General features: G+C 45.8%; 1 protein-coding gene across 1 annotated transcript in view; it reads left to right on the plus strand.

Moving 5' to 3' along the window:
- Positions 1–15,131, plus strand: part of KIF26B (kinesin family member 26B) — a 366,977-nt gene that overhangs the window by 331,709 nt on the left and 20,137 nt on the right. Inside the window, exons 11-12 of the mRNA XM_056853346.1 lie at positions 1,413–1,575; positions 3,654–7,062. Coding sequence (XP_056709324.1) covers positions 1,413–1,575; positions 3,654–7,062 — 3,572 coding nt within the window. The remainder of the gene's footprint in view (positions 1–1,412; positions 1,576–3,653; positions 7,063–15,131) is intronic.

The raw sequence follows: 15,131 nt of genomic DNA on the forward strand, positions 1-15,131 counted from the left end.
GTGCCAGAGATGCTGACAGGAGAAAGAGCCTCCCCACAGCTGCCAGAAGAAATGTCGTGAATCACTACAATCACTGCAAATTGAGCCCCTCTGGGATTCCAAGAATGGGATCCTAGTGATAAGGGGTTTTTTTAAGGCAACTGTACATTTTCTCTTGCACATTCTTCATCCATTTCAGTGGGGCCCTCAAGTTCCCAGTGGACTTCTAATTGCAAATCAGTTATTCCCCCCACCAGCACTGCAATGTACACGTACAGGGGCTCTCATACTCCTGTCTAGTGCAGTGCTGACAGGAGGAAGAATATCATTTCAAGGAAGCCCTTTATTGAAATTTTGACAGCATCGCTGCTCACTGTAACAAGCCGGTTGCGCAAATGGGATCCGTTTGTACGGTTTTTTCCTTGCCAAAGCTGTTGTCATGCAATACTATTTCCAGGTCTCATTACAATCATTGGGAGTGCGAGAGAAGAGAAGGAGGTAGTAGCAGACTATTAGAATTTTAATACTGAGCTCATTCAGTGACACGGTGAGTGACAGCAAAAGAAAAGGACACAAAGTAATCCCATCTACAGTCATTACAAAGAATGAGCAGAGGTGAATCGAGTGCAGTCTCTTAAGGCCTGATCTTTCTGCGCCTTTTGGTACAGCAGAGAAAACAAATTCCGGTTAGCTGCCCTGGTTGAGGGTCCACTCCTCAAAGCAATATTACTTCTGGAATTAGCCAGGAAAATAAGGCAAGCTCGAAAAGGGTGGAACTCCAGTTGCCTAATGTATAATACAACCAAAATCAAAGCAACTCAGGCTAATTTATATAACAGGTTGAATCTTATTTATCAAGAAACCTAACTGGGAAGTGTGGTTATCCGTGGCCTTGCCATGAAGGAGCAGTGCTCAATATGAATAATTCTTTCTTGGTACGATGTCCATGAGAATCTTCTGATGAAGATGGTTTATTGAAACAGGAAAATTTCTACCGGAAGCCTGTAAAGGAATATGAAGAAAATATTATAAATGAACATGTACTTATGATATGTTATAAACTGGTTATTTACCTGATACTATATAGAACAGAATCATTTCCATTTTGATATGCTGTAATCCGATGCATATGGGGAAGTCTGTATGATTTTGTCAAATGTAGGTTCAGTCATTGTGTATGATAAATAAGATCCAACCTGTTATATAGGAAAATAAGACAGAAAAAAAAATGTAAAAAGGAAGAGACTCTAATCTCAGTGTAGGGATTTTCCAGCTTGTTCAGCTGCAGACGTGGTGCACTGGAAGCCTGAAGAACAATGCTAATTAGTATTCCATTAAAAAGGAAGAAATCTTGCAGAGACCTGGAGTCGCATCCCGACAGTCAAAGTGAAGCATGGCTCGCTAATGTAGCCTTAATTCTTTTTATTTTGCAGAGACAGCAAGCTGACCATGTTGCTGCGGGAGTCCCTCGGGAACATGAACTGCCGCACCACTATGATAGCTCACATTTCGGCAGCTGCGGGGAACTATGCTGAAACCCTTTCCACAATCCAGATTGCATCCAGGGTCTTAAGGATGAAGAAAAAGAAAACGAAGGTAAGGGAAGGGGGGAACTCTTTTGTGGTTTTGCACTGGGAAGAGCTGAACAGCCGGAGATCTTAGCCCAGTAGGGAGGTAGCAACATCAATATTCATAATTTCTGAGTGGCAGTTCATCTGAGAGTGTAGGGGAAATCCTGTGTTTAATCTTTAAATGAATGATTTAGTGTTTACCCGTCACTCACAGATGCAGCGTAGAGATCAACCCCCCCCCCCACACACACACACACTGCTTACTTAGGTTATCTCTCTGGTGGAAATTAAGTATAATTTATCATTCTGAAGATTATTAAATGTGAGCTGAGATCAATTAACAGATTTCACAAATATCACTGCACAACTGTCTCTTCACACGTGGAAATCTCTGCAGTAGAGCAGGCTCCGGTGCAGACTTCCAAGTTAATTTCCCCAGTCTTTCTCCCCTTATCCTTTCAGCCGGCTCAAACTTCTCCTGCGAAGACTAGGTCAGGACAGTGCTGAACCTCCTGTTCGTTAATTCAGACACCACATTTGAAGCCAGTCTGATCTATCACCTAGGAAATGTTAATGAAGATTGAGAGTCGGGGTATTTTCATCTGAGCCTGTGTTATTTTTGTAATAATTTCGTATTTCTGAGACAAAAGGAGATACCACGTAGCAATTCTGATTGCCTTTCCTGGGCCTGTTTCTCAGTGCTGTGATTAAATTGAAAGCTTTGGTGTTCTTACAGAACAAATATTTGGTCCAGCAATTCGGGTTGAGTTCTATGGATACCAACAATGCTTTCCAGCAGCACCAAGAGCTTTCCACGCACCAGGGGAAGTGCTGCTATTAGTAGAATGAATCTGTGACACTAGGGTTGCCAACCTCCAGGTGGTGACTGGAGATCTCTGGCTATTACAACTTATCTCCAGCCGACAGAGATCAGTTCCCCTGGAGAAAATGGCCGCTTTGGCAATTGGACTCTATGGCATTGAAGTCCCTCCCCTCTCCAAACCCCATCCTCCATAGGCCCCGCCCCAAAAGCTCCAGGTATTTCCCAAACCAGAGCTGGCAACTCTATGTTGCACTCATCCCATTGTGTGTTCCTTATAGAAGAAGTTGTAGCTGTCTGTATGGAATTGAAAATAACAACAACTCCTCATGCAGACTCCAATATTTGGGGTCAAACTAGACATGATGTTGGTGCTCTGCGACAAGGATCTCCTGCAAGTTTTTCTTTTCTTTTTACTACAAAGCAAACTGCATTGGCCTGCTAATCCGGTTTTGAAGTGCCCTGGAGAAGAAGATGTTTCACCCTGGCATAGGTGCTGTCCCCCCCCCCCCCATCTAAAAATCTCTGCTGGGTAAAAAATACACACACATGAACATAAGATCTTTAAAAAAATTAATTAACTAAAATGGTGCCCTAATAGTGATTCCCTCATTATACCAAGTTTAAAAATGGCAGGGGGGGGGGGAGAAGGGAAGGGAAGGATGGGTCCAGAAAGGAAAGGAGGCTAGCTGTTGTAAAATCATCGCTGCCCTCATCCTTAGGCCTGGTGGAACATCTCTGTCTTACAGACCTTGCAGAACTGAGCCAGGTCTCACAAGGCCCAGGTCTCATTAGACAGAGAGTTGCTTCAAAAGCATTGCTGCTGTTTAAAATGCCAGAGCATTCTTGTGCAACCACTTGCCATGAGGGCTTGGTGATTTTCTCAGTCCTACCTAGGGTTGCCAGGCCTGGGTTGGGAAATACCTGGATATTTTGGGGGCAGAGCCTGAGGAGGGTGGGGTTTGGAGAGGGAAAGGACTTCACTGCCATAGAGTCCAATAGCCAAAGCGGCCATTGTCTCGAGGTGAACTGATGTCTATCGGCTAGAGATCAGTTGTAATAGCGGGAGATCTCCAGCCACCACCTGGAGGTTGGCAACCATAGTCCTGCCACAAGCCACTAGTATGGAGAAAGCCACCAGGTTAATGTTGGAGGAATGCAATAGAGCAACCTCCAACGTGAGACATTTTCAATAGCCACCACACACATCCCTGCTATTGAGTGTGCATTAGGATTAAATTCCAGTTGCAAAACTGACATTTAATGTGTCTTTCCATTCATAGTACACATCAAGCTCTTCTGGAGGAGAAAGTTCTTGTGAAGAAGGGAGAATGCGGAGGCCAACCCAGCTGAGACCTTTCCATTCTCGAAACGTGGTCGATCCAGACTTCCCTATTCTTCACTTATCAAGTGATCCAGATTATTCTTCTAGCAGTGAACAGTCGTGCGACACGGTAATTTATATTGGGCCCAATGGCACAGCCCTCTCCGACAAGGAGCTGACAGACAATGAAGGCCCCCCTGATTTTGTCCCGATAGTTCCTGTCCTTCAGAAAACCAAAAATGAAGGCAAGTTGGAGGAAGTGAGTGAAACGGCCTCCAGCACCTCTGAGAGAGACTGCTTGAAGTGCAATACCTTTGCAGAACTGCAGGAGAGGCTGGACTGTATCGACGGCAGTGAAGAGACAGACAAGTTTCCTTTTGAAGAACTCCCTGTTCAGTTTAGCTCCGACCAAATGACCAAGTGTCCTTTGTCTAGCCAAGTGGCAGAGCACACTCACACGACAGAGCCAGACAGGGAAGACGGCACCGCAGAGTGTCAACATCCCGATAAAGATGTCAGGGAAAACCTCAATGTGCTAGCCAGCAAAATTCAGGGAAATCACTCTCCTGTTCACACTGGGGTACTTCATGATACTTCCACTCCTTCCTCACCTAGAAGTGTGACGGGCAGTCCTAGTAGCCAGGTTTCCTCTTCCCAGCAAGCATACTGTACAGACCTGCAAAGCAGCCGGGAAAGTCTTAACACCTGTGGCTTTGTAGAAGGCAAGCCTAGGGCAATGGGCTCGCCACGGCTTGGCATTGCAAGCCTTTCCAAGACGTCTGAGTACAAGCCACCAACCTCTCCGTCTCAGAGATGCAAAGTTTATACCCAGAAAGGGGTGTTACCCAACCCCGCGCCTCCACCATCGTCACTAAGTAAGGACTCTGGAATGGTGTCCAGCGAATCCCTGATGCAGACAGAGATCCGTACTCCTCCCATTGGAATGAGCCCTCAGATTGTAAAGAAGTCGGTGTCTGCCAGCAGTGTTGATTTCGGAGAGTCAATGGACGAGGAAGAGCAGAAGCTGCAGCCTCTTTCTCCCAAATCAAAGAAAGAGATCTTGAGCACCACCATGGTCACAGTGCAGCAGCCGTTAGAACTGAATGGGGAGGACGAGTTGGTCTTCACTCTGGTCGAAGAGCTGACCATCAGTGGGGTTCTGGAAAACGGGCGGCCGACAAGCATCATCAGCTTTAACAGCGATTGCTCTGTGCAGGCATTGGCCTCTGGATCTCGGCCAGTTAGCATCATCAGCAGCATTAGCGAAGATCTGGAATGCTACACCCGCACGGCTCCCCTTTCTGAGGTTAGCATCACCCAGTTTCTGCCTGTTCCCAAAATGGGACTGGACGAGAAAGCCGAGGAGGCTGAAAGCCGGCGCTCGTCGATCAGCTCGTGGCTCAGTGAAATGAGCACCGGCAGTGATGGAGAGCAGTCATGCCACAATTTCTTAGCCCAGGCATGCTATGGTCATGGGGAAGCCATGGCGGAAGCTCCTGTGTCTGAGCTGGCCAGAACCGTACAGAATAGCAACGTGGCCTGTACAAATGATAAGCAAAAGCCGGGGACTGAGAATATGTTTGTACTTACAGAAGGGGTTGAGGAAAGTATTAATAAAATGCCACCCATCAAAGGCTGCAAGTTATCGGCCCTGGGGAAGACTACGGTCACTGTCTCAAACACCACGAGCCTAAGCAGTTGTGAAGGCTTCATTCCGATGAAGACCAACATCACCGTATATCCGTGTATTGGCGTCAATTCCTTTAAGGCTCAAGAAACTCATGAGACCCTGTCTTTGCCAACAAAAACCCCACATCCGCAAGAGGTGAAAGAATCCGTTATAAGAAAAGAGATAAAATTCGATGATCCGTGGCTAAAGAGGGAGGACAATGTAAAGAAAGAAAACCATGGCGCGAGTGCTGGGCCCAAATCTGACGCTGTTCCTGAGCAGAATAAGAAACAGAACTTGGAAGACAGGTTCAGTAGTAGCAGCGGAGAGATCTCTAGCTCCCCGGGATCTGAAACACTGAAGAGGGTCGTAGATGGCTGTGAAACGGGACTGCAGAATTCTATGACCCACAGCCCATTTCATTCCACCGAGAACGTGAAGAACGGCAGCCTCACACAGGGGTTCCAGAAGGGCAGCAAGGCAGAGGAACTGGATGGGGTTCCCTGTCATTTTGTCGAAGAGAACAAGGCCGCGAACTCTGCCGTGGCTTCTCAGTCTTCAAAAGCTAGCCTGGAACAAAGGATTGCTTCCCCCAAGCACTGTATCCTGACACGCCCTAAAGGAACACCGCCGTTGCCTCCTGTGAGAAAATCGAGCTTGGATCAGAAAAACAGGGCCAGCCCTCAGCACAGCGCTTGCAGTAGTGGCATGGGAAGCCCGTCCAACCAACCCGCATCTTTCCTGCCTTGTTTTCCTGATGAACTGAATGGGAAACAAAAGGGTTCCAGTACAGAGAACAGTACTAACAGCAGCAGTAAGCTATTTAGCGCCAAACTGGAACAACTGGCTAGCAGAACCAATTCCCTGGGAAGGTCTAGCGGGAGCCACTATGAGTGCCTGTCATTGGAAAGGGCAGAGAGTCTGTCGTCTGTCAGCTCCAAGATGAGTCCTGGGAAAGATACCACGATGCCCAGAGCTGGGCGGAATCTCAGCCGCAGTGCAATGTCCTCCCCAACAAACTCGGGCATTTCTCAGTCCGCAGGCGCCTCGCCAAAGGCCAGTCAGTCAAAGATCTCTGCAGTGAGTAAGCTCCTGCTGGCCAGTCCAAAGGCCCGAAGCCTGGCTGCCTCAACCACCAAAACACTTAGCTTTTCCACCAAGTCCCTCCCTCAGTCTGTGGGTCAGAGTTCAAGTTTGCCCCCCAGTGGGAAGAACATGTCCTGGTCCACGCAGTCTCTCAGCAGGAGCAGGGGCTCTGGACTCTCTTCAAAACTGCCTCTCAGAGCTGTCAACGGGAGGATTTCAGAACTCCTGCAAGGAAGCGCAGGCACCCGGGGCTTGCAACTGCGCAGGTACTCAGATACCGACGAACGCGGTGGGATCCACGGAGACGAGAAGCCCCCTGTGCACCTGCTGCCTTCACCGTACAGCAAGATCACCCCTCCTCGGAAGCCTCACCGCTGTAGCAGTGGCCACGGCAGCGACAACAGCAGTGTCCTGAGCGGGGAACTGCCCCCTGCCATGGGGAAAACAGCCTTGTTCTACCACAGTGGAGGAAGCAGTGGGTATGAAAGCATGATGAGGGACAGTGAAGCGACCGGGAGTGCTTCCTCTGCACAAGACTCTATGAGCGAGAACAGCAGCTCTGTCAGCGGACGGTGTCGAAGTCTCAAAAACCCAAAGAAGCGTCCAAATTCAGGTATGTCTTTGTTGCACCCCGCCAGAATAACGTTGAGCAATGCTAGCTAAGTTTTAAGAATAAGCGAATGGGAATGTATGCCGTTTATGTTGGGTTACGTATTGTTAAAAAATAATAAAATGTTTAAAAGAGAAGAAGAAGTTAGGCTTGCAGAAAGCAGAAGAGGCTCTTTGTTGGCAGCGGTTCCCAAACTTTTTGAGTCATGGAGCACTTTTCAGGAGACAGATTTGTCACAGAGCATTAATTTTCACCTAGCTCCTATATACTAAACCGATTGACAATAGTATTTTTTCTTTCCAGTCTCTTCATGGAACACTAGGAGATGTTTCACGGAGCACCAAGTGCTCTGTGGAGCATAGTTTGGGAACCGCTGGTTGGAAGAATACTGTATGTACATTGTACCCAGGGCCGGTGCCAGTCTTTTTTGCGCCCTAGGCAAGGCTAACTACTTGTGCCCCCCATTGCGAATCAATTTTCAAAAACAGACGTCGTAGAAAAAATAAAAGCCTGATGCTTTCCTCAAGACTTTTTATAAGAGGTTATAATTAATTATATTCCAAAGCACTGTTGTGGTACTTATCTTAAAATAAAAAAATATAAATTGTCAGTTGCATTTTTTTTCAAGACACTAATCTGTTTAAGAGCCCCGTGGCGCAGAGTGGTAAGCTGCAGTACTGCAGTCCAAGCTCTGCTCATGACCTGAGTTCGAACCCAACGAAAGTTGGTTTCAGGTAGCTGGCTCAAGGTTGACTCAGCCTTCCATCCTTCCGAGGTCGGTAAAATGAGTACCCAGCTTGCTGGGGGTAAAGGGAAGAGGACTGGGGAAGGCAATGGCAAACCACCCTGTAAACAAAATCTGCCTAGTAAACGTCGGGATGTGACGTCACCCCATGGGTCAGGAATGACCCGGTGCTTGCACAGGGGACCTTTACCTTACCTAATCTGTTTAAAATGGTGCCCCTCAGGCCAGTTGTGCGCCCCACTGAGGTCTGTGTCCTAGGCGACCGCCCTGATTGTACCTTTAATAAAAGTGCTTAACTTTGGCCCTCTGTTAATTACTCATTCATTCCTCTTCAGCAAATGCTTTCCTGTTGAAATCCATGGTACTTAAAATGAAACTTTGATAGGATTGTGCTCATAATGGTTTGGAATAAGAAACTAACTAATACATCTCCACAGCTGCTGAGGCCTGTATACCTTTTCTTTAGGCAGAACTCTTGCTTGAAGAAACTTAAACTAGCATTGTTCTAAGCTGTGATTACTATATTTCTTTTGTAAATGTGTGTTTTTATAGTCCATTCTACTACATGTCTGGACAGTTTATCCACTCTCAACAGACATTACTATTTTGTTGTTGCTTTCTTTAACCTTTACAGAAAGTAAAGCTCTGACCATTGCTGAGCAGAACAAGGGAAATATTTAACCGTGTGCAATTCTCCAGGTCTCAGGACGTCATTGTTCCTAACTACATCTCTAGCCGGTTTAGTAAAATAAGTGGTGCTTTTGTTTTGCCTGCATCTGTCTTATGCTGAATTTATCTAGCCAAGCACTGCCCAGCTTCCTTTGAGAACTGAGCTGTCTATATTTGTTCTGAGCATTGGAGGCTTTTTCATCCTAAAAAATGGCTCTTGAGAAAGTATCAGTTTTACCTGTCTTACTTATTTTATTTTTTGTCACATTCCTCCAGGCAGTTTTGGGCAGCATGTATAGAGATTATCAGGTTATGCTGTAGGGTTGCCAACTCCAGGTTGGGAAATTCCTGGAGATTTGGGGGTGGAGCCTGGGGAGGGCAGGATTTGGAAAGGGGAGGGACCACATTGGGGTATAATACAGTAGAGTCCACCCTCCGAAGCAGCCATTTTCTCCAGGGGAGCTGATCGCTGTCATCTGGAGATCAGTAATAATTCCAGGAAATCTCCAGTCTCCACCTGGAAGTTGGCAACCGTGTCTTATGTTGAGAGCGATAGTCCCAAAATCACTAAGTTAGCTTCATAGCATGGATTCAAACCGAGATCTCCCCAGTCCAAGTCATTTAATTTGTGTTTCATCTGTTTAAACCTAAGCACACTTTGAAGACCTAGTGGGGTGTAGAGATAAAATTCAGCACTCTGTTCACTGTACTAAAGCCAAGTTGAAATGCTCTAAAGAAATAAAATAAAAATAATAAGTATATATTTTATAAAAATAAAACAAACATGTAAATGTGAAGCATGATTTGGCAGATACTCAGTATGGAGATATATTTTGTACATTCAAAATATCTTGATGAATTATAGGGAGAGAAAAAAGATCATGCAAGGTTGATGTCAGCCCACCCTTACAATGGGTAACACAGGATGATTGATTACTTTCCACTTCCTACTTCTAGTGAGCTGGCAAACCTAGAAGCTAGAGAACATCCCAATGATACACTAAACCAGCTATCTCATCCCAGGGTTGCTTGGTCATCTGTATAATGCTGCCAAGTAGCCTGGAAAATTTGCCTAATAACCTGCAGGATAGCTAGATCATTTTAGTCTCTGGACTTAATGGGCTTCTGGAGCCCGCCCCCCCCTTCATTGCAGGATCCTTCGAGACACTAAATGACTAAAGTATTATAGTCTGTAAAGGTCTACATATGTACATTTATAGGTCATTTATGCCTGGTTAGTATGTCCCTGGTTGGTCCCTCTCTTGTCTCAGACTTTTATATCCCAAGATTGGAAAACCTTATGCATGGTGTTGCTTATAGTTAAGAAAGTCCTGGACGGTCTCTTGAGTACAGCATAATCACAAGAAGAAAGCAGGAAGTGCCTGAGTCCCCATCCCTTGAAACGCTGCATTGTCATTGGCAGTATGTTGACTCTGACAAAAACATCACCCCGCTCCCCTCCCCTTTCTCCCCCTCTCCCCCCGTGAGCGGCCATTTCACAACCCAAAATGGAGTACAGAGTTGCATCCACGAGTAAAATGGGGGAGATTCTCCTTTGTACTCACACTGCTGAAACTGACTAGAATCCCTGTCTTAGAATCCCTGTGAATTGCACAAAAGGAAAGGGGGGGATCAGTGCAGTTGAACACGCAATGACTTGAATGGATGGGCAGTTTCGCCATTTGTCCATGTGAATCGCACAAAAGGGAAAGGGGGGAATCTTGGTTGGACACACTGCTGAAAATCACTAAAATAGACGTCTCCTTCTCTGTGCCCCTCGCCATGTTTTTTTTCCTGCCACTCCGTTGGAATACTGATATATCATCATATCATCCAAAATACTATTAAAAATTGCAGAGAGAGCCAGCAGAGGCTAGGATCGTACACTCGCCCTCTGCTCCGGTGGGTAAGTTATCACCCAAATGTGGCGGGGGGGCTAACATACGATCCTAGCCTCTGCTGGACCTCTCTGCAATTTTTAATAGTATTTTTGGATGCTATATTGATACTCTTATCGGAGCAGCAGAAAAAAATAAAAAATGCAGCAAGGGGGCACAGAGAAGGAACTGACCATGGCTGCCTCCGTCTTCGATAAGGCTTCCTGGGCCATTGTGGAGGGGATGGTTGAAGGCTGGCTGAAGGAGGAGTTGGAGGAGGGGTAGGAGAATGGGGGCATGTCATGACATGGGAACATGATCTGCGGCTGAACTATGTACCTACTCACATCCGAGATAAGCTCAGAAGTGAACTTATTTTCAGGATAAAACAGGGATTGGAAAACGCGGGGAAATCACAAAACTGAAGCAAGCTGAGCCCTGAGGGAGGGGAACGTCATGCATAATCCCTGCAGAGAATCAGGACATTTGTGGGAGAATCACAAGACAAACCAACCATGCATAACCAACCATAGAGAAAGAAAGAGAAAGAGCACCCAAGGTAGGAGGTGCACAGCTGCATTTGAGGGCCCCTGCTGAGCTCTCAGTGTGGAGCTCAGGACTTGTGGCCCCAAGGTCTGGGCCTTAAAACACTCTGTACCCATCAGGGGATGATATGTGGTAAACTGTTTGCCCAACCTCAGTACAAGGAGTATGCAAGTGGAGGAAAGGAATATACATCTGTGTTGCGTTCCTAATTTCCTATAATTTCAGAAGATAGAAAATTCCGCTCTGTGTGCTGTGATTAACTTACTCGGTAAGTGGACATATCCAAAGAGGAGTTAGCTACTTGGATTGCTTACTATAGCCATGATGGCTCCTGGTATTGTTTTTGTACACAGTACTATTGATGTAGGAGACAAGCCCACCCATGTTCTGTGAATGCCATTGTGTGGTGTGGTTTCTGCTCTTGTGCTCAACACCCCCCCCCCAATACTTTGTGCAGTTTCATAGGCTGGCACACTCTGGTTTTATTTCTGTATGCCTGGTACACTCTAGAAACATTTCTCCTTGTCTGGTACGAAACCCTTCATTTAGGATTCCCGAGAAGCAGCTGCATAAGCAGCTGCCAGGGACGGTTTAGTTCTAGTGAATCCTGGCATAATGGCAGGTGTTTGGATGGCTTGACCCTTGAGCTCCCTTCCAGCACTCAAACACTTTGGGAATTGCTTGACCTGATACCCTGATATAGCTTGACTCCGTTGACCATCAGCACAATGTATAACTCCCATCTTCACTAAACCTTGCAAAGAGGGTTTAAGTGCAAAGGAAGGGGGAGATCAAAGCTTAATTTTGAGCAGAAGTGGCTCTATTTTTGGATGCAGACCACCATTTTGAATGGATGGTGCGTGTTTTCAGTAGACCATATAAGATGTCACAGATCACATTTAAATATTTTTCCAGCGCTTTTTGTTTAAACAAAATCAGTGCAAGTATCCCCCCATCATGGAGCATTTACTTGTCAATGAAGAAAGCATTCCACTCTCTCATAGAACGTTTTCTACTTGCATTTCCCTCCTATAGCAATAAAGTCATAACTCTGTATTGGGTGGGAGCACAATCTTTCACATGTCAACAGATTTATGGGGTCATAAAATCAAGATTATAACTGCAGCATAAAGCTAAGATTAAGCTGGGATGCAAAGGGGAAAATGGTTTGTGTTTAACATTTGGATCAGAACAGTATGGGTTCTGTGTTTCCTCTTAGAAAAAGACCAACTTGTCTTAATCCCTGCCTATGTATAAAGATTGCCATTGTGAACCGTTAAAAAAAAAAGTCCGGAACCCAAGGTGTTTCTGCTTGGATATCATGTTAATGTGCCTTGGACCCTTCCCGATTTGCTGTCATGGATACACATTGCTATAATGGATATGGCACTGTAGATATGCTCATTTCGGGTCAGGTGACCTTGTCCAGTTTATTTATGATTATTATTAACGGAAATGCTAGCTGTCAGGCATGATCACCATGAATCAACAGAAAGCCCTTTAAGAGAAGCCGCAAAGACTTTTAACACCAGCAGACTTGTCAGGCTTCACAATTACTTTTCAAGTGTGGACACATTGGAGAGACTGATCCCTCTCCATTGCTTCTCCTCCTCTTCCTCCTGGATATTACCATCTTGTTTTCTTTTCATTATTTCTTAAATACATTACTTGTATAGGTTAATGTATCATTTTTAGAATGTGGGAATCAAAGAGTCCATGACAGATTTGGAAGCAAGACCAGTTTGCCTTTCACATTTAATCCTGATTAAATTCCACATTCTAGCTGTCATGAATGTGAGCACGCGTGCATGTGTGCACACACACATACATACACACACACATGCACCCTACCATTGGTCAACTGCTTCCCTACTCTTTAAGCATATATTGAGCTTTGTTAGTGCTTCAGTTCAACAAAGGTTCTCAACTTTCTATCCAGGGACGCCAGGCTCCTGGCCAGGGCAGGGGATACACTGCTGCTGTTGGCATTTTATTGTAGAGTTTCCGGCAGTTCCTAAAGCTATTCTTATCACTTCTGGAGGAAATAACTGCTTTGGAAGGCGGACTATATGGCATTGTACCCTTCTGAGGTCCCTCTCCTCAAGCCCCACCCTCCCTAGGCTCCACCTCTCAAATATCCAGAACTTTCCCATCCTGGAGTTGGCAACCCTATCTCCTTCTCACCCAATAGCCAACCTATCTTTATCTGCCCCTCTGTCTTAAGTTTTCTGTGTCCTTGCCCCCTGCAGCCTTTACCTTGGAAAACTACAGTCTTTCTCCATAGTGGGGGCCAAAGGAGCTTACGTTAGTCTCCTCTCCTTTTTATCCACACAACAATCCTGTGAGGTAGGTTAGACGGAAAGTCTGTGAATGGTCCAAAATCACCCAGTGAGCTTCCGTATCAACATGGGGATTTGAACCTGTGTAACGCAGCCTCTACTCTGACACTCTAACTGCTACACCACATTGGCTTTCATAGGGTGGCTGCTATTGATCAGTAGCAAGCAGCCAGGTCTAGCTGAGTCATGCAAGTCCGGTGAGACCTGGAGATACCCTGGAATTACAACTGATCTCCAGACGAAGAAGAAGAGTTGGTTTTTATATGCTGACTTTCTCTGCCACTTAAGGGAGAATCAAACCCGCTGACGATTGCCTTCCCTTCCCCTCCCCACAACAGACACCCTGTGAGGTAGGTGGGGCTGAGAGAGTGTGACTAGCCCAAGGTCACCCAGCTGGCTTCGTGTGTTAGAGTGGGGAAACCAACCCAGTTCACCAGATTAGCCTCCGCCGCTCATGTGGAGGAGTGGGGAATGAAACCCGGTTCCCCAGATCAGACTCCACCGCTCCAGACCACTGCTCTTAACCACTACACCACGCTGGCTCCAGAGATCAGTTCCCCCTGGAGAAAATAACTGCTATGGAGAGCGGGCTCTATGGCATTATATCCTGCTGAGGCCTCTTCCCTTCCTAAACCCTGCCCTCCACAGACTCCACCTCATAATCTCCAAGAATATCCCCATCTGGAGCTGGCAATCCTAGTCAGGCCTGGCCCCAATGAGTCCTCCTTCAAAAGCCAAAATAGGCCTGGAAAGGGCTCTGCCTCCTTCCCCTTACTTTTACTGGCAGAACCAAGCCTTGGACCACAGTGGTTACCTAGCAACAGCCACTGAGGAAATCTGTTGCTTTAAGCTACAGGCACTCCTTTTTCAGTTTTAAAAACAACAACAGTGTTTGTGTGTGGGGGTTGTTTTTGTTTTAGATTTCACATTTTTTCTGCAAACCTGGGGCCCTTTTCAGGTTTGCAAAAAGATCTGCCTTGACAGTTCACAGCTCCAGTCATCGGATTTAGGTAGTCAAAGATTTGGCTGACTTCGCTATTAGAATATAAGATGATGATATATATTCTTTAAGATTGTTCTGCTAGACAAGTGAGAGACAGGTGTGTGTGAGAGAGAGAGTAAGCTTTCAGCTGTGTCTGGTTCTTTGGTCTTGAACTCAGTTAACTAGACCACACATTTTGTAATACCGTTGCATTTTTTGATCAGTTTAGTTGTAACGGGAGAGTCTTTTGTGGCAGACCCTTCCACTCTCATCACCTCCTAGCATCTGTGTGGCTATTTATTCTGTGGTTTCCAACTGCACCCCATTAACCTCTGACTCCTAAGAGTGAATAGGCACTAAGGTCACGTCTTTACCAAGTAGGAAGGTGTGATTAAGTAGCAAGATTATCTAAGAAAGGAGGCAAGACTAACATATATTTTAGTGAGGTCAGAAGCTATTCATGGGAAATAATTGGATTTACCCTGAAATAAAACTGATTCCCTGTAAGAACACCAGTGTAGCCAAAGCTGTAGCTATAGCAGGTCAGACAGTAATTTGCTTCTATTGTTTAGAATACCAACGTTGACAGAGCGAGATGACAGGGAATGCAGCGAGATGACAGGGAATGCAGTAAAAACTCAGTTATGAAACTCATTGGGTTATATTGGTCATTTTCCCCCCCTACCTAATCTACTCCACAGGATTGTTGTAAGGGCAGAATGGAGGAGAGGAGAAGCATGTACGCTACCTTGAACAACATGGGTGAAGGCAATGGAAAAATGTAATTGATTAATTGACATGACACAAGCAAAATATAACATGTTCGAGCAGCATTGATTCAAATGGAGAGTTTAGGAGGTGCCCCTCTCTCTCTCACTCTGGCTTTTTATGTATGGTCAGTTTCTACTGGACCT

Source organism: Euleptes europaea, chromosome 7, assembly GCF_029931775.1.
Source record: "Euleptes europaea isolate rEulEur1 chromosome 7, rEulEur1.hap1, whole genome shotgun sequence".
NCBI lineage: Eukaryota > Metazoa > Chordata > Lepidosauria > Squamata > Sphaerodactylidae > Euleptes > Euleptes europaea.